The sequence below is a fragment of the Castor canadensis genome, chromosome 6 (genome assembly GCF_047511655.1).
Source record: "Castor canadensis chromosome 6, mCasCan1.hap1v2, whole genome shotgun sequence".
Lineage (NCBI taxonomy): Eukaryota > Metazoa > Chordata > Mammalia > Rodentia > Castoridae > Castor > Castor canadensis.
Genome location: NC_133391.1, coordinates 72,399,627 through 72,418,029, shown reverse-complemented (window position 1 = coordinate 72,418,029; position 18,403 = coordinate 72,399,627). Strand labels below are relative to the sequence as shown.

Sequence of the window (18,403 nt, the reverse complement as noted above, 5' to 3'; positions counted from 1 at the left end):
GTAGCAAGGCTTTCAGGCATTAGCCACCCGTGCCTGGATAAGCTTTCACTTTCCACTGTCTATCTCTCCCCACTGTATGAAAGACTGGCTATTTCAAGTGTGTTTGTGTTGCCAACACCTACTATCTGATCCATGTTTATTGAATAAACAGATGAATGAAATTCAATATTCTTACCTCTAACTATACTGACATAAAGTTATCTTTACTCCCTTTTAAAAGCATTACTTAATAGATTAAAAATAAACATGCTAAGGAAAAAGCCCCAATACTTACTTGAAGTTTTGAGCACAAAACCAGGAAGCATCCCACAGCGTCCATGTACTTAATTATTGAGTCTTGGCTTTTGAATTCCATTAACAAATAATATAGGTAGTAAACAGGATGTTACTGAGCTTGCTTAATTAGTAGCATAAAAAAAGGCAAATGATCTCCACACATACCTCACTCAGACTGCAGTTTCAAGACAAGTCCGTCTAGAGAAACCTGGCATTCAGATTTGCCTGAGCTAAGTGTTCTACAAAGAACAAGTAATGACCCATCTCCCTTTGCCTGGTAGTGGCAATAGAATTGATCAAGCTATATCTGCTACTTCCTGCAGTTGACACTATTGCTGGACTACCTCCAATTGTACCCATTCCTTGCTACAGAGACCAGATTTTATTGTGGTATCCTCCTCAGAGATGGCAAGCCTCCATCAAATTCAGATGCAAGCCTATTTGTGTACGGCACATAGGCTAATCCCATTCTCCTTGTCAATGGTTGGTTCAGATGTAGGGAGATGACTCAGCCTATGGCCAAGGGGACATTAAAATAAACTTGCTATGGACACATGAGGAAAAAGTTCCTTGCTTAAAAAAAAAGAACACTCAATATCCAATAAACTTGGGTATTGTCAGGTCTTTCTGAGGATGACAACCAGATTGTTACAACTGTCTTGGGATAAAGCTGTCTTGTCCATTACAGGACAGCAGGGCAGGGGCATGGAGAGGATCAGAGTTCTCCATGCTGTGCTCAGCTACAGAACTTACCAGTTCCCAGGGCTCCCTGTCTCAGGTCCTATTATGTGAAATAATAAAAGTGAATTACTACAATAACCTTCTAACTGGGCTCCCTGCTTCTAATGTGTCCTTCTTACAATCTACTCTTGGCTGTTGCTAAGAAAGAGCTTTTTACAATCATTGTCTTTCTCATTGGGGTAGAAATTCAGTTTTACAATGTTTATAAGATCTCCTCTATGTTTGTTTCTTTGTCTCTACCTTTCACAACTTCCCCTTTGCTCATTCAACTTTTGCCACACTGGCTTCATGTAGAATTGTTGAACATAGCAGATGAGCCCTTGCCTCAGAGCATTTGCATGGGCTATTCGCTCTACCTGAAATTCTCCTCCTCAGAGATCCACATAACTTTGTCTCTAGACTGCTTCAGACCATTGCTCAAATGGGACATGTTGCATAAATCTTCAACCATCCTGTTTATTACTTATTTGAGTAAGTACTAAATGCCACCAAACAAAAATGCCCAACCTTGGGCGTTTTACAATTTATCTCTGTCTTTTTCTCTTAATCTCTATGAAGAATAATCTATCTACTCTCTATAATATCTATATTATCTCTTTTTGCATCTTTAACATGGGGTCATGACATCTACTCCAGTTATCTCCCCTGGGTTATAAGAAATAAAATCCTCATACATATTAAAAGAAGAAAAGTGCTATGGATCTGTAATGGATTGTTTCAAATGAGCCATTTTATTCTCTAAAAATCCATTATTGTTCTATTAGTGGCAGTGCTAATTTTTTGTTTGTTGACATTTGTTACTTATCAAAGACAATATAGTAGTCCCCCCTATTCCACATGGGATGCACTCCAAGACCCCTAGTGGATGCCTGAATTTGAGACTAGTACTCAACACGATAAATCCTATCGCTTTTTCCTATGTACCTTATAGTGCTGCCACTAGTATCAGAGTCTGTCCTTCCATGTTCTATGCCCTGCTGCCTCCTTGGCATCACTACTCTTTGTGCTTTGTAGGCATTAAATAAGATAAATGTTATTTGAACACAAGAATTACAGTACCACAACAGTTGATCTAATAACTGAGATGGCCATCAAATGGCTAACGTGTTTGTAGCATATACAAACGTGTGTGGAAATGCTGGATAGAGGGGCGATTTGTGGCTGGGTGGGATGGAGCAGGACAGTGTGAGATTTTGTCATACTCTTCTGAATGGTGTGCAACTGAAGACCTATGGATGGTTTTATTTCTGTCATTTTCCATTCAATTCTTTTGGACAACGGTTGACTTTGGGTAACTAAAGTGAAGTCACAGATTAAGGGTACAGATGCATTCATTTAACATATACTCATGGAGGCCCTACATTGTGCCATATTACTCTCCAGGAGTGTTCCACCAGAGTTTAAGACTGTTGACTCCAGGTCAGACAGGTATGTGGTGGGGTGAGTTGTTACATTTTCTAAGCCTCAATTTCCTCCACTGTGAAATGGGGTTCAACCAGCACCTGCCTCACATCTTATCGTTGTGGGAAAGATGAATGAGATCTTCATAACATATCAAAAACAATTATTACAGAATCTGCCCTGTGAAACCTGATCAAATAGACTTATTATCACTCTACCTACCCTGGCCAGGTATTGTGCAGTGCCTTCAAAGACCTTGTTAGCAAAGTCTCTCATTCTCTCATATGTGGAAGATACATCCAAATACAATCACAAGTGCAGGAATAAGACACAATGAAATGCACTCAAAACTGTTGAAAAGTACAGGGGCTAGGGGAAGGGTAAGGAAGAGTGAGAGAGTGGGTTTGACTGATTAAAGTACAGGATATTTACAGGTAAAACACAAAGGCAAAAACCCACAACAGTGAGCAGACACCAAAACAGTGAAGGTCAGGAGTGTAAAACAGGTCACGTTAGGGCGAGGGGAGTAGTAGAAGCGGAAGGTAAATGAAGACGCTGAGGTGAATGTGACTAATGTATTTTCTATACATGGATGTGTATGGAACATTGGTAAGAAGTGGGAGGGCAAAGAAGGAGAAAAATGGAAAGGATGAAGCAAACTGGGGTACAATGTACACATATATGAAAATGTCACAATGAAGCTCTCTGAACAAATATTATATATTAACAAAAACATAAAAAAAGGAGATCCTGGAAAGCCAAGTAATTAGGCCAAAGGAATGACTAAAATGTGGGCTCAAGTGCCTAACAGTCCTGGCTAACTCCTATTCTTCTTTGAGCCTTTCCTGCTGTCTCCCTGCCCATCGGGCATTGGATGACTTGCTGTTTTTCTGGCACTTGTCACATTCACTTTGGATTATAATAGAAAACCACTTGTTGAGATCCTCAGGAAAGCTCAAACTGCTTAAAGGAGGGGTCAGTCAGGTCTTGCCATGACTGTAGTCTCGTCACTCTTCATAAAGTATGAGTATGTAAAGATGTATTTAATAATCAAATCCATTTAAAGTGACTGACATTAGGGATGGGGTGAACTGAACGATCGTGGAGCTTTTTCTTGATGTGGAAATATTTAATTACCTAGTGTGTAAAAAAAAAAAAGAGTGTTTGGGTTCAGTGTGGTACAAAGAGCAAAATTCCCTTCCCTCACAGAATCCATTTCTTCCCAGGCCACCTGCAGAGTGCAGCAAGCCTCTCATATCATGACATCCCCATCACAGCCAAGGAAAGCACTTTCATGTCAGGCAACTTGTTCATCATCAGATCACTTTTGCTTCCAGCAGACTGGAGCACCATACAGAGTGAAGTTGCACAGCAAATCCCTTTGAAGACAGCTGGAGGCAGCAAGGGAGTTCCCGGCTTCCTCTGACACACAGAGGGGAGGTTTGCACTCCTGTCAGCACCTTAGGCAGGGATCTTGGCTGCACAGTAACCTCTTATTTATGGGCATTTGGTTTTCTTTAAAAGCACTCAAAATCATTCAGATCATCTATCTGCTTTGCTGTCACAGTAGCCAGCTGATGTAAGGAAAGAAGGAATAGAATTTCTCAGAGTGACTCTTGGATCAACCTATGCTAGAATTCTTTGGAATATGGGTGAAATATACAAGTTCTTTGGCCCTATTCCAGACTAATGGAATCATAATCTCTAGGGGTAGACATAGGAACGTGTTTTTTTTGGCATGGGGTTGAGCCCAGGGCTTCACACTTGTAGACAGGTGCTCTAACACTTGAACTACACCCCTGGGCCTTTTTGCTTTGGTTATTTTTGAGACAGAGTCTCACATTTATGCTCATGGCCAGACCTGGACCACAGTCCTCCTCTTTATACTTTCTGCATAGCTGGGATCACAAGTGTGTACCACCACGTCCAGCTTTTTATTGGTTGAGATGGAGTCTTGCTAAATTTTTGCTTGGGGCTGACCTCAAACTGTGATCCTCCCAACATTTGCCTCCTGAGTGGGAAGGATTAGAAGTGCGAGCCATCACAACCAGCTGGGACTATGTGTTTTAATACTCTTCCTAGGTGGTCATACACACAATAAGGTTTGAAAAATCACTTAAGGACCTATCTAAATAACTAAGTGCATAGCTGAACCAAGTTTAATTGGTCAGATAAGGATTATGTGACTTCAAACTGGTGCCTGATTAATAATCCCTTAGAGTAGCTGATGCAAAACTTCTGTCCAAAAGACAAAAATCTCTTCTTTCTGAAATGGGAAGTCTTAGTGCAGCCACCATTTCACCCTCCATTCAGGAGAAGGAAGGATGAGGTAAATAAAGCTCCCTTTTTCATTTTTCAGGCTAAAATCTTCGAGGGGAAAGCCATAATCACCTTATGCCACTATGTTGCTGAACGTCTACAAAAGGTGACTGTCAATCACCAAATTCTTTCTGTGAAATCAGGGGGTCACAAGCCTTTAGACTGATTTGAAACAACCCAATCCATATTTTTCTTTCTTAGGGTTAGCAAAAAGTCACAATCACTGAAGGGAAGCTGAAAAATCATTTCTGCTATCCTCCAATTTCTTAAACATCAGGGCAAAGCTTAGCCATTCTTGCCAATGTTATCTGTAGAGACTCCTTGCTGCAAAGTCACTCACAGGTATCAGCTTTTCCATTAAGGGATGTGAAATGTACCTCACATTGACAGCCTAATTGATGTTTTTCTCTCATTAGAAATTTGAATCAATAGTACACCTCAGGTGATCCCCATTTAGCAAAACAGAATAAACACAATTATTTCCCACAAAGAAGATGAAATGACCTGCATTGACAGACATTGAAGACTGCACAGTGACGTACAAACAAAAGTCCCTAGAATTGTAGTATCAGAAAGAAATTGTATATATAGCTGGGGAAAAACCCAGCTCTCCACTGGAAAATTCTGACTTTTTCCTATGTGCAGAATCAGAACCAAATCTCAAGAAATCACTCACAGAGCAGGTGATTTCCAGCATTCAAATTGTTCCTAATCGTGAAGGCATAAATATTCATAGATGAAATCCTCTACTATATGAACCACGCATGCTAGGTGAATCAAATATGAGTTGTATGGAATCAGAAACTTTCAGTGAGTAAGATAAGAATGAAACCAAGTGAACCATGTTCAGATCGCATCCTAACCACCCCAGAGATGGTGGCAGTCTAAGCCCATCAGGAAGTTGTTTCTTGGCTGTACGTCAACGTGGTGTGCATGTTGTGTGATTCTATCCAGCCCAGTGGCTCCAGCATCCATCTGTGTGGTGAGGCCACCCAGGTCCATCTCCGATTCTCTCTCCAGACACTCATACATACAACTTCCTTCTTGGCGTTTACACCTGGGCACCTCATAGCCACTTCATACTTAATTTGCTCAAAATGAAGCTTGTTATTTTTCACCCCGGTTACATTACTTTTCCAGGAATCTCTGGAAATAACCGGTGCCCACAAACCATTTTGTTGTTCAAGGCTAATGTCTGAAAGCCATCTTACTTCCTTATTTGATATTTCCTAAAATCCAAATCAACCTCCAAAATTTATCTGGAGCCCATTCTCACTCTCCATCTGTTTCTTCTCCACTCTAATGAAGCTGCATGGTTGCTCAGACTTCCTCTCAGATCATATTTTAACAGAACACACTTACCTTTAAACTCTCTCAGAGGGAAGGAGTCCACTATTCTAAAAATTAAATCCATATGCTGTAAGGTGGCCTGTAAGACTCTGGCTGATCTAGCTCTTTCACACCTGAAAGGACAGTTTTCTCTCACTCCACACTAACACCACTGGACTTTTTGTTGTTGTTGTTTTGACATACTGGGGTTTGAACTCAGGGCCTCATGCTTGCTAGGCAAGTGCTTTACCACTTGAGCTATTCTATCAGCCCCTTTTTTGTGTTGTGCATTTGTGAGATAGACTTTCACAAACTACTTGCCTGAGCTGTCTTCAAACTGTGATCTTCCTGATCTCTGCTTCCCAAGTAGCTAGGATTACAGGTGTGAGCCACAGATGTCCAGCTCCCACTGGGCTCCCGTGCATGTGAAAATGTTGCCTTCTCTCCAGATGCTGAGCTGGCACATGTGATCATTTTGTTTGTCAGGCCAATGGCCAAGGTATCATTCTTCAACTGCTGGCACTTTCCATCTTTGAGGCCAGGGCTCAGAGGACACCTCCTCAGAGAGACATGACTTTGTGCCCCGCACCAGTGACCTCCTTTAGAAACTCTGTTTCTCTCTTTCCTCGTGTTCATCTTCTGCTTTTTCTATCTTTTTGTTGTCTGATTATGCTATTTTAAGATAATTGCTCTCAACATGTACTCACCTGGTGCAGTGCCTGCCATAGGACAGCCACACGACAAATACCTACTGAATAATTGATTTAGAGTTAATAAATCAGGAGAATAGAATTCCTATTTTACCAATAAATCAATTTCATTACATCGAAAAGAGTTGACATGACTTCAATTTTGTCTTTACGTCACAGTATAACTTCTTTAGGCCTCAGCAATGTCACCTGGCATTGTATGATCTAAATATAGAGCATCACTTCATGTCACTCAAACGCCTCATGTCCTGGGTCCCATCTACCTTTTCACTTTAGTGTATCACTTTGGTTCTGTACCTACACTACACCCCAGCAAAACAGAGTTCCTCCGCTTTCTAAATGTATAAACCTCAGGACCTTTGCACATGCTGCTCTCTCCACTTCATGTCTCATAATTTCTGCTTCCTGAAAACTTCCAAGACATTAGAGTAAAGAAGTATCAATTCAACAGATATTGAAAAATGATTTTTAAATGTTTCAAATTGAAGAATTTGGGAAATGGTCCCTGTTAAATATTGCTGGTGGCTTTGTAGGCCTCAGCCTTTCTCTAAGGGATCATGGCTACTTTGACTTAAAAAATTTAAAAATATGCCTACATAAACCTGGATCAAGGAATTCTATTTTTGATAACATATCCCAATAACAAAATTATGATAACTAAATATAGTTATTGAACATTTTCTTTGCGCTATGTGGTCTAAAGCAGCTGTCTTATTATATCATTACAACAGTTCTTCAGGATAGTTTTGTTATTCCAATTTTTCATGTCAGGAAATAGAATCTTGAAAAATTGGACATAGCTTGCTCCATGTCAATAAAGAGAGAAGCCAAATTTGAGCCAGGATCACATGTTTATAATCTCTCTATCATAAAGTTTTTCTGGATAAATGTAAAGATTTAATTATTAGGTGTTCATAATATTGAGATTTTGAATAAATAAATTAAGGCATACCTACTTTCATAACACAAAAGATAATCATTATATATTGTTAAGTAAAGATAACAACTTAGGAAAATAGGATTTCCATTCTTTTTTTTGTTAAAAAGTGTTGATTTCGTTGATATAAACTGAAAGTCTGCTGCACTGTATCTGGCACAAGGTACTTGTTAGTTGACTGAATCAGTGATGAATATATATGCATAACCAAAGGAGAAAAATACACCACAAATGTTTTACCAGTATTGATTGGTGGGTTGTGGGATTATGAATGAGGTTATTTTCTGGTATATGTTTTAATTACATTTAAATCTTGTTATATTGTGAACAATATAATATTCTGATATTATATTCTTGTTATATTCTGATTACTAAAGAAAAGTAATCAGAAAAGGAAGGAATAAGTAGTACATTTAGAATATTATTTAGGGTCTCTCTTAAGCACCTTTTTCTCATTAACTCAATCTTTATCATCCCCTGTACTCCACCACTCCAAATGTGTGAGATTTCTACCTCTTTTGTACTCAAGGCACTTTAGCTTTTGGTCAAAGCACTTTCTTTTTGGTTCACCTTGCCTTGTATTAATTGATGCTATACTGTGTTCTCCTGCAGCCTATTCTGTCTTCCTTTCAGTAATGCTTTTTTTTTTTTTCAGTTTTTCTTTTTCTTTCTTTCGTGGTGCTGGCGCTATAACCTAGGACCTTGTACACACTAAGCAAGTACTCTTCCACTTTTCAGACAGCATCTCATGCTTTTGCCTGGTTGGTCTTGGCCTCCCAAGCATCTGGGATTGCAAGTGTAATCCCAGCTTACTTTTGAATTAACTAATAACTATTTGCCAATAACTATTTGCTTGGGCCAGTCTCAAACTGTGATCCTCCTATATTTACCTACTGAGTGGGTTACCTACAGGCATTTGCCACCATGGGAGTTATAGCTGTATTTTATGTATTTTCATGACACTTTCTGGGATGGGATGGTACTGTGGATGTAGTAAGCACTCACAAAATGTTTATTATTTAACTTATAGTATAATTCACCTAAAGTCCTACTGCATAATGAAATATGAAAAAATTCAAGCCTACTACTGAAAAATACTTGACATGAATTTAATTAAATTAATAGTAACAATACCATGCTAAGCCACATCGGAGCCTGAAGCAAAAAGAAAAAATCAACAATACCGTTCCATATTTAGCATTACAATATTTTGTTCATCATAGATTCTTTATAATTTTGATTTTTAAAAGTGCTGGGCCAGGCATCGTAGCTCGTGCCTGTTATTTCGGCTTTTTGGGAGACAGGGATTGGAAGGGTCATGGTTCAAGGTCAACAAGGGCAAGAAGTTAGTGAGACCCCATCTTAACAAACAAGACAGGCATGGTGGTGCATGCTTGAAATCCCAGCTATGCAGGAGCTGTATATAGGAAGATCACAGTCTGAGGCATCCCCAGGCAAGAAGCATGATGCCCTATGTGAAAAAAGACTCCTACAAAAAAAGGGCTGGGGGCCTGGCTCAAGTGGTATAGCATCTGCCTAGCAAGTGTGAGAATTTCAGTTCAAACCCTAGTACTCTGTCCCACAGATAAATATTTACCTTTATTTTTATTACTTCACCTTAGCTCAGCTTCTGTAATACAATAATAGCAGTAATACAATTTGAGTATCTTATAACAATGGGTTTTATACACACACACACACACACACACACACACACACACACAAATAATAAGAAACGACTTTTTCGTCTCCCTTACAGTCATCATAATGGGTACCTACATTATTACTCCTGTTTTGTAGATAAGAAAACTGAAGCCAGGAGATGGGAGGTAAACTGACCAATGCCATCAGTCAGGAAGTGGAAGAACTGGAGTGAAAGGAAGCCATTAGCAGGAACAATGAAAGAGGAAGGGAAAATTGATTGTCATTGACATTGATTAGTTTAGAAAAACAACTTGGGAAGATTAGACCAATTAAAAAATGAACCTGACCTTTAGCCAACAGCAAGTAAGTTGCCCATGAATTCACTCAGCTCATTCACTTACCACTGAGGCGGTTCTAGCTCAGGGTAAATGACGTCTATCTAAAGACCCAATGGCCAGGAACCTAAAGGTCCTCTTCAAATAGTATTTGCTTTTTTCCAAAATGCACCATTTGGAAGTGCATTTTCCAGATAAAAGTGGGAACTGATTGTCATTTTGATCCTGATTCTCTACCCCGTTAGCAGTCAGTTGAAGCAAGCCACTTATTATATGCAGTTCCTGGATCCATGATGACCATCTAAGAACAGGTGTGAGAAATGTAGATTCCCAGCCTCATTCCAAGTGACTAGATCAAACACATTTCCAAAAGAATACTTAAAGAGCAAAGGCTTTGGATTCCCAAAGGGTAAATTTGGAAACCAGCTCACTCATTTATTAAACAGGGGGCCTTGAGAAAATTACTTAATATTTTTGTTATTTTGTTTAACTTCAATATCCTCACAGATAAAGTGGGAATAAAAATACCTGCCTCGCATAAGGTTTTGGTAAGGATTCAATTATAATGGAAGTCTAATTATACTATTTTAAATAATAGCTGATAATGAGTACTTATGCTAACTTACTGTCTTTAAAACATAATAGAGGGCTTACCACAAAGTAAATTCTCAGTTGGTTAGAGGGATGGCCAGACTCTCAGAATTCTCATAATTGGTGGGGAGCCAGTTAAAAAGATAAGATTTAAGTGCAAAGTCTGAGAATTATGGATAAATTGGAATAAGTCATCAGCCCTGCACCCCCCAAGTCCAGGCCACCCCATCAGAACCATGCACCACCCTGGCCCTGGCCCTTCAACTCAGTAGCACATGGGACCTGAAAGTGTTTATTGTTTAAAAATCACAAACGATTTTGAGTCATGGCAAGATTAAAAAACAATTGATTAATTCAAACTTCAGTTTTTTTAAGATCCAGAAGGTTGGGGTTCTGCTAATTTTCTCTCTCTTTCTCTCATTTTTAAAAATATCTACTCTCTAGGCAGGTACTCTATCACTTGAGCCGTGCTCTTAGCCCTAATATCTTCTATCTAGCATAGAGCTGCCATCTATAAGACGCTAAGATATTTTTTACATGCATGAAAATGTCAGAATGCAACTCATCCCCATTATTTTGTATAACTAATATGCACTTAATGAAATTATTTTTAATAGGATGAGCCTAAAATGGGCTTAATAATGCCTGCTTTGTCTTCACAGGGGCTTTAGCAGATCTTTTGAAAAACTCCATTTGACACTACATCTCAAAAGAGGAGATGTCATACAAAAATAAATTTTATGGATTTATTAGCTAATTTATTTCAGTGTTTTTTCCCCTGCCTCTCAAACATAGGTCACTTGATTTTAACCTCTGTACCGTTAGACTGAGTCTATAAAAATCACTTACAACAAAACTGTGGATAAATATCCTCCTTTAAATTACTCAGATCAATTTTTTCTCAAATTATTTTTTACTTAGAATTAAAATGTTACAGATTGACCCAATGACCACATGCATTTGCGCATAGTAGTTTCCACGTTCAAGTTCAGCCTTGTCCACTGTTCACTCTTCATGCATTAAAATGAATTTTAAACTAGTGTTATATCACCTCTGGAATCTGTACCTACCCTCAATGCAGTAAAATCTATTCCAGGAAACCCTTACTGCCTCCTACTAGAACAGCTAAACTTTGATTTAAAACTCCCAGAAGTGCTATTCTAGCTCCTTCCAATTGCCTATCATTCAACTCTTTTGAAATGCAGACATCCTTAGGGAGAGTTATGGTGGTCTCCAAACCCAGGCTTATAAGGGAACAAAATGAAGAGAATTAAAAACAAGTTTTTCAGGAGGAGAAAAACTAATGCATTATTCGAGGTAAAGGACTCTGGAATGAGGAAATCTCCTGAGAACCAGAAAGGCAACGATATTCTGATATGGGACTCAAATTTCCCATAAGTCAAATGACTAGGCTTGAATTCCAGTCTCCCTGTGTGCTTCGTGTGCAGCCAGTGATCCTCAACTTACAAGGGAAAAGGAAGAGATAGCACTGACAGATGTGAAATGATTGAACTCAAGATTCTACAGAGCTGACAGCCCCAAAACAAGGCTTGCCTCATTCAGCCTGTGTCCCTGCAAACCTATATATTTCACCAAACCTTCATTTCAGTGCTGCCCCATTGGTGGGAATACAATAAACTTCATCAGAAAGACAGAATAGGAAGAAATAATCAAATCCAATTTGAACTCAGAATACTCTTCTGGGATGTGTGCAGACATACTTACAAAGATGAAAGTTTTAAAATCTGAAACCAGCACAAACCCCCAAAGAGACAAGGCAAGGGATTGGGGGTGGGGGGGTGGAGGGGTTTTTCCTACCTTCTGTGGTCCCAATCTCGATGGTGCCTTTCACTTGGCTGAAGCACCATAGGGTGTCCTGGGTGAGCATTCCTATTCCTGAAAGCGAAACAAGGAGACACTGCAGGTTAGGTAAGTGCATCCAGTTGTTCTTAAAAGACCAACAAGAAAGAAATACACAGTGTGATCTATGCATTTCTAGAAGGAGACTTGCACACCAGGTATCATCTCCACAGGAAAGTGACCTAACGAGTGAGTCCTAGAACGGTTGGTCTGTGTGCACCACATTCTGCCCTGAATCATTGCTCTGTCTCTTGGCCCTGACCATGCCAGGACTGGTTTGAGCTGGAGCAATTGGAGTTCGTCCCTTCTTAGGCCCTGGCAGCAGCATCCTGAGTGGTTATGCAGGGCCTGCAGTCGCACCCTGTGTGACTGGCCCTTTTCACGGGAATACTAATGCTTTCCATTGTTTTCCGTCTGTGGTGGTGGAGAAGCAAAAGAGGCCGTTGGTTAGAGGGTGAGAGGAAAAGAAAGGCAACATTTAAAAAAAAGAAAATCTCAGTTACACAGCTTGCAAGACTGAATGGCTGTAAGGGGTCAGACACCCAGAAAACTTTCATCTCTCTTGTTCACTTCTTGACCAGTTGCCAAAGTCAGGGCTGACTGACTGGAGAGGAGGGGAAAGCAAAATGCAAAATGCAAAATAAGGGGGGGTGGACTGTAGATGAGGGGAGTAGCAGCTAACACAGGGTCAGAGAGCTAGTTTCTGACAAATGTGGCCTGTTTTGTTCCATTCAGATTTCTGTTTCAAAGATGAATTGGATATTTGGTTGGGCTAAATTTTTTGGCTTATCTTGTGATTCTTGGTTTCTATGAATATATGTATGTATTCAATACCAATTGCTATATGAATATATATTCTAATGCATTCACTAATGAACATATTCAAGTAAGGGAATCCTCTCCAGAACACTTCTGGAAAGCAGCCATGTCAATTTCCTTCTCAGTAGTAACAATGCTTCCTGCCACTTTACTGGCTTTGAAAATTCGAGGGAATATTGCACAAATTTTAGGAGAGGGTATGGACTTAAGAATGATTAAATTCAGTGGGAAAACTCCCAGAAAATACCAGATCCAAGTCAACCCTACGTTTAGAAAAGATGAACGAGTTGTCATCCTCGTGGTCAGCCACAGGTTCTTACTGAGTTTGTTCCCTTATGGAAGCCTTTGTTCCCTTAGCCATTCAGGGTCCAAGCTCTTTCCTATATTCTTTCTGCACTGCTGGAGAGTGCATTTGATGAGAACAGCGGAGGGTCATCCTGAAGAGCATAGACTTGGTTGTAGTTTAACTTTAACTTGAGATAAGTCCCTAAACAGGATATGGCTTTGCTGAGTCACCTTTAAAGTAGTAATAATGGTAGTACCCATCTTTCAGAGTTGTAGATATTGAATATGACTAGCACAGTCAACAATGTAACACATATTATTATTAGCAAAGATTTGGGGGTCTCCATAATGGGGATTGCACTCTGGGCCACACTTGCTAGGCAAGCACGCTATCCCTTGAACTGCACCTCAGCCCTTTTGCTTTTGGTTTATTTTTCAGTTAGGTAGGCTCTCAGGCTTTTCCTGGACTGTTCTCAAACCATGATACTCCTATCTCCACCTCCTGATTTGTTGGGATTATGGACATGCGCTAGTACATCCTACCTTTTTAGCAAAGATGCTAAAATGTTCAATAGTAAGAAAGAAGACAATTAGCTCAGAAATTTTCAATTTTAGTGACTATAAGGCAGGAACTCTATGCATAGAGTATTTCTATTCTCACATTTATGAGGAGGGTATTTTTATCACCCTCATTTTACAAGTTAAGAAACTGAGACTCAGGAAGTTTTGGTAAATACTTAAGGTCATATGTAGAGCATAGCAATGCATGAATTTTAAGCTAGGTGTCTGAATCCTAACAGCCCAGTATGCAGAGATCAGCTGCTCATTTAACCGTCAGAAACCTCAGGCTCAGAGAGGCTTCACCACTTGAACTGGGATTTCACTTGGAAGGCTTAGCTAGCATATAGTTTTCAAATGTCAACTAGCAAAGTATTGATGTTACCTCTGAGGTGATGCAGGTCTAAAAGTTCCCAATAAAGTCAGGGCCTGGCAGGAGAGCAGGCAGGCCTTCAGTAGCATTTACTATACTTCCAGCCTTATTGCTGTTTCCTTCTTGTACTTCAAGCTCTCACCTTGGATTTCAGCATCAGGTATTCTTTGAAAGGTTCTTTTTCTTTATTAACAGTTGTCACTGTCCCTCTCTAAATGATGCCAGCTGTGTTGTTGAGATCTGGGACTGTATCCCTCTCTTCGGGAACATTAGCTGCAGATGAGGTCCCTCTGGACTTGCCCTGGCACTGTTTGTGTATCATGAGCTATTATCCTGGCAGTAGACACTGTCCCTATCATCAAAATGTACTTTTTATTTTATTTTATTTTTGCACTGCTGGGGACAAAATGTGCTTTATTTGGCAGTACTGGGGATTGTGCTTTCCAGGCAAGTGCTCTCTACCCCTTGAGCCACACCCAGTCCTACAACATGTTCTGTAAAGCAAGCAGATATATAAAACTCTGAAATATACATAAACACATAGGCAAATTTACATATGAACCTGTGTCTAGATTTTAGTACTGCTTCAGGGAATTTTATTTGTAGAAGGAATCTTGCTTATACGTGAAATCAACTTCTTTCACATGTGGAAGAAGCAAATTAAAGGGAGTTATGGACCTGCTGAGGTCCATAACAGAGCAAAGAGTCATGTGACCAGTTCACCTGCCAATGACCATTCCTGTTGGTTATCCATGGATATGTTGGCTGGGGTGTGGGCTCAGTTGATTAAAATCAGTTGATTGATGTGAGTGGCCCAGTCAACCAAGGTATTGTTGGTTTTCTTGTCTAGAGTAGGCTTTGATTGGGTCCAGTTTCTCTCTCTACCTAAGATCACAGCCAACTGATGGCATTGGTGATATGTAGAGAGTTGGGACCATGCCATTTCTATCCTAAAAGTGCTAAATAGCAACTGAAAACACAAATACATACATAGGTCAGGATGCCCAGGAGAAAAACTGACCAGGTGTATGATACTTAACAAGCTGTCACTTGCTCTGAGGCAGCAATCAGCTCAGGAATGGTGAGGATGGTGAGACCTGGAGGACTCAGACCATTTCTACGGAGGAGGCTGCTCAGCTCCAGCTGAGGGCTGCCATGCAGGATTTCAGCCCAGTGTCATCAGACAGGCTGTGTTTTTTCAGAAGAAGCCAGAAATCTGCATTATGATGTAAATAATTTGAATGTTTGAATAACTCCAAATTTTTAAACATTGTCAATCAGTTCAAATTAGAACACTCACATGGCCTGGATTACACACCACAGGGCAAGCACACCACATCTGCAGGCTGAATATGCAATTTGTGACACCAATTTTCAAATCTTAGGCTAGAATATTTGGGCAGACGATGCCTTTTGTAATATCCAGTTCGCCTTCATCACAGATCAGAAAATGAGGCCCCAACAAAGGAAAGAACTCACAAAACAATTAAGTTACTTCAGTAGCAGACATAGAGTGCCATGCCTTTTGCCACCAGGTTTTGGAGAGAGATCTATCTAGACCTCATGGCCGCTCTTTGGGGAGGTGTATTCCATTGCTGAAGTGAACGATTGGGAGCAGTCAGCCAACATAGTGAGAAAGGAAAATTTGTTTTTCTTAAATTACAGACCTTGACAGCTTCCTGAAACCCCAGTGCCAAATGATACTCCAGTTGCTATGGTAACAGTGTCAATAAGCGACATTCTCTGTCAGGAGGCTGATGCAGGTTTAGTGGCTAATCATCCTAGAAGATGCTCTTTTCTTTCTCCTCACCTACAACTCAGAGAGGACCTCGGTCTCACCTATGAATGACCCAGAGTCTGCTCCTTGATGACACACACATCATGCAGTAGTTGGCTTCTGAGATCATTTGGTCCAATCAGCTCATTTAGAAGCAGAGAACACCGGTGTATTAACAGCAGAGCTGGAGCCAGCCCAGGCTCTGGTGTCCTGTACAGGGCCCTTCAGAGTTGAGGCTGGCTTTTGTGCTGTCTTTTTTCTGCCCACTCAGCTTTGTGAACACAATGAACAGAGGGTGTGACATGCAGCAAATAAAGCTTCTTATTGATTGGGAGGCCACAGTAAAGAGTTCTTTGCATGGGTTTGGTGTTTCTCTTTTCAGAGAGGGGAGAGGAAGAGTGAGAGACAGAGAGAGAGAGAAAGAGAGAGAGACTTGCCTATAGAAATTTCCTGAGAGTAATCTTGAAATTTATTATGTTATTTAATATTATATTAAACAATTATGCTACAAGATAATTATTCAATTATCTTGAATTTATTATGTTACATTCATTATGTAGATGTTAACTCAATTCAATAGAAAGTGCATACAGGTGTGCGATGCTGTGTGCGTTGTTATAAGGATACCATGATGACTTATAGCAGGTGTTTACTGTGAATATCTTGCTGATACAACACCCCAACTTGGCATAGAACTCCTCCTAGCTATGACTCCAGATCCCAGACAGAAAAGACTCATGTGCTTCATAACAAGAAGCAGGCTTTTATATTCTATTTTCTACCTCAACACCCTGTTTCTGTGTCCCCTACATGCCAGAGAATTAATAAAGAACAGGAACAAGGAGAGAGGATAAATATGACAGATTTTAAAATCAAACTTTTCATTTGTACGGGACTAAATGGGCCACTTACAAGGATTACAGGAAAAAAATCACGGGATCGATTTGGGGGTTTCATTCACTGGGTGATTTCAATTGGCAATCAAACAAATTGCTAATTGGCTGCTCTGGCCATCACAGAGTCCATCTGGTGCAAGGAAGGGAAAGGAGGTGGCAGTAGCCCACTGATTATTAAGAAGGTAAAATCAGTTAGGGATTTGTGATGATTTGATGTGGGGGGAGGAGAGAACCGGAGAAACCTTGGGCTGTTGTTGACACAGTGGAGCTGCTCACTCTTTATTGCTCTCTTGATCTTGCATCCCAAAAATGTATTCGCTGAACCAAGGAAAGAAGTATTTATGCCTTCAAGGAAATTATAATTTTGCCATGTGCCTCACTGGAAACTTCACCAACTTTACAGATCAAAGGAAATGGAGGTGTCCAATGTTCCCCAGTAAAGACGTGTACATATCTGTTTGTTAGCTGCCGAGAGAATGGGAGGACAGTTGTATTTCTTGTTTAACACATCCCAAGAAAGGAAAAATAAATCTTTTCTGGGGGTGGATACCAGTGGGGGTGTGGGCATAAGGAAAGGGAGAATGAGGGTATATATGGTAGATGTGTTTTGTAACCATATATGAAAATAGAAGAATGGAACAACGGAACCTGTTGAAATTGTTCTAAGAAGGAGGCAGGGGGAAAAGAGGGTAAATCTAACTAAGATATATTGTGAGCACATATGTAAATATCACAGTGTTTCCCTCTATGCTAATAAATCATAAAAAAAGAAAAAAAGAAGTAGACTAGACCAAAGCATTATATTTTACTCATCTTTTCCATGTACACAATAATTATTTTGTAATCATTTTCTAATATTTGCAGTAGGGTTTTGATAAATGATTAGTGTAGTCTGTTCCCTTGTCTCTTTTTAATAAGCTTTTGAAGACATGATTGACATATAATAAAATGTATGTGTGCTTTCTTTGGTAAATACCTAGAAGTGGAATGACCGTTTTCATATAACAAGTACATATTTAACATTTAAGAAATGCCAAACTTTTTCAAAGTGATGATGTCAACACTGTGCTGTTCCTCCACATCCTCACCATTTCACCAATACCAGGGGCCAGAGCTTGTCCCCTGGGAATACTGCAGTATTGTGTTTTATATGTGCACATCTTTTTATTTTTAATTTTTATTTTATTCATATGTGCATACAATGTTTGGGTCATTTCTCTCCCCTTCCCTTACACCCCCCAGCTTCCTACCTTATCTCCCCTTATACCTTATCTCCCTCCCTTACACCCCCCAGCTTCCTACCTTATCTCCCCTTAACCCCTGCTAGCAGGTAGAAACTATTCTGACCTTATCTCTAATTTTGTTGAAGAGAGAGTATAAGCAATTAATAGGAAGGACCAAGGGTTTTTGCTAGTTGAGATAAGACTAGCTATACAAGGAGTTGACTCACATTAATTTCCTGTGCATGTGTGTTACTTCTAGGTTAATTCTTTTTAATCTAACCTTTTCTCTAGTTCCTGTCCCCTTTTCCTATTGGCCTCAGTTGCTTTCA

General features: G+C 39.9%; 1 protein-coding gene and 1 long non-coding RNA gene across 4 annotated transcripts in view; one reads left to right on the top strand and one right to left on the bottom strand.

Moving 5' to 3' along the window:
• The window catches only part of Ppp2r2b (protein phosphatase 2 regulatory subunit Bbeta), a 425,683-nt gene extending 413,219 nt beyond the window's left edge, over positions 1-12,464 (bottom strand). For 2 of the 3 annotated variants that reach the window (XM_074076717.1, XM_074076721.1), the window contains exons 1-2: positions 12,299-12,462; positions 12,102-12,179 (exon numbers count right to left, since the gene is read on the bottom strand). In XM_074076717.1, the coding sequence (XP_073932818.1) occupies positions 12,102-12,151 (50 nt within the window). In that variant the 5' untranslated portion in view covers positions 12,152-12,179; positions 12,299-12,462. Of the gene's footprint in view, positions 1-12,101; positions 12,180-12,298 lie in introns of all 3 variants that reach the window. The other variant, XM_074076719.1, reaches the window with a different exon arrangement.
• The window catches only part of LOC141424128 (uncharacterized), a 157,010-nt gene that overhangs the window by 11,629 nt on the left and 126,978 nt on the right, over positions 1-18,403 (top strand). The gene's annotated exons all lie outside the window — the stretch shown is intronic.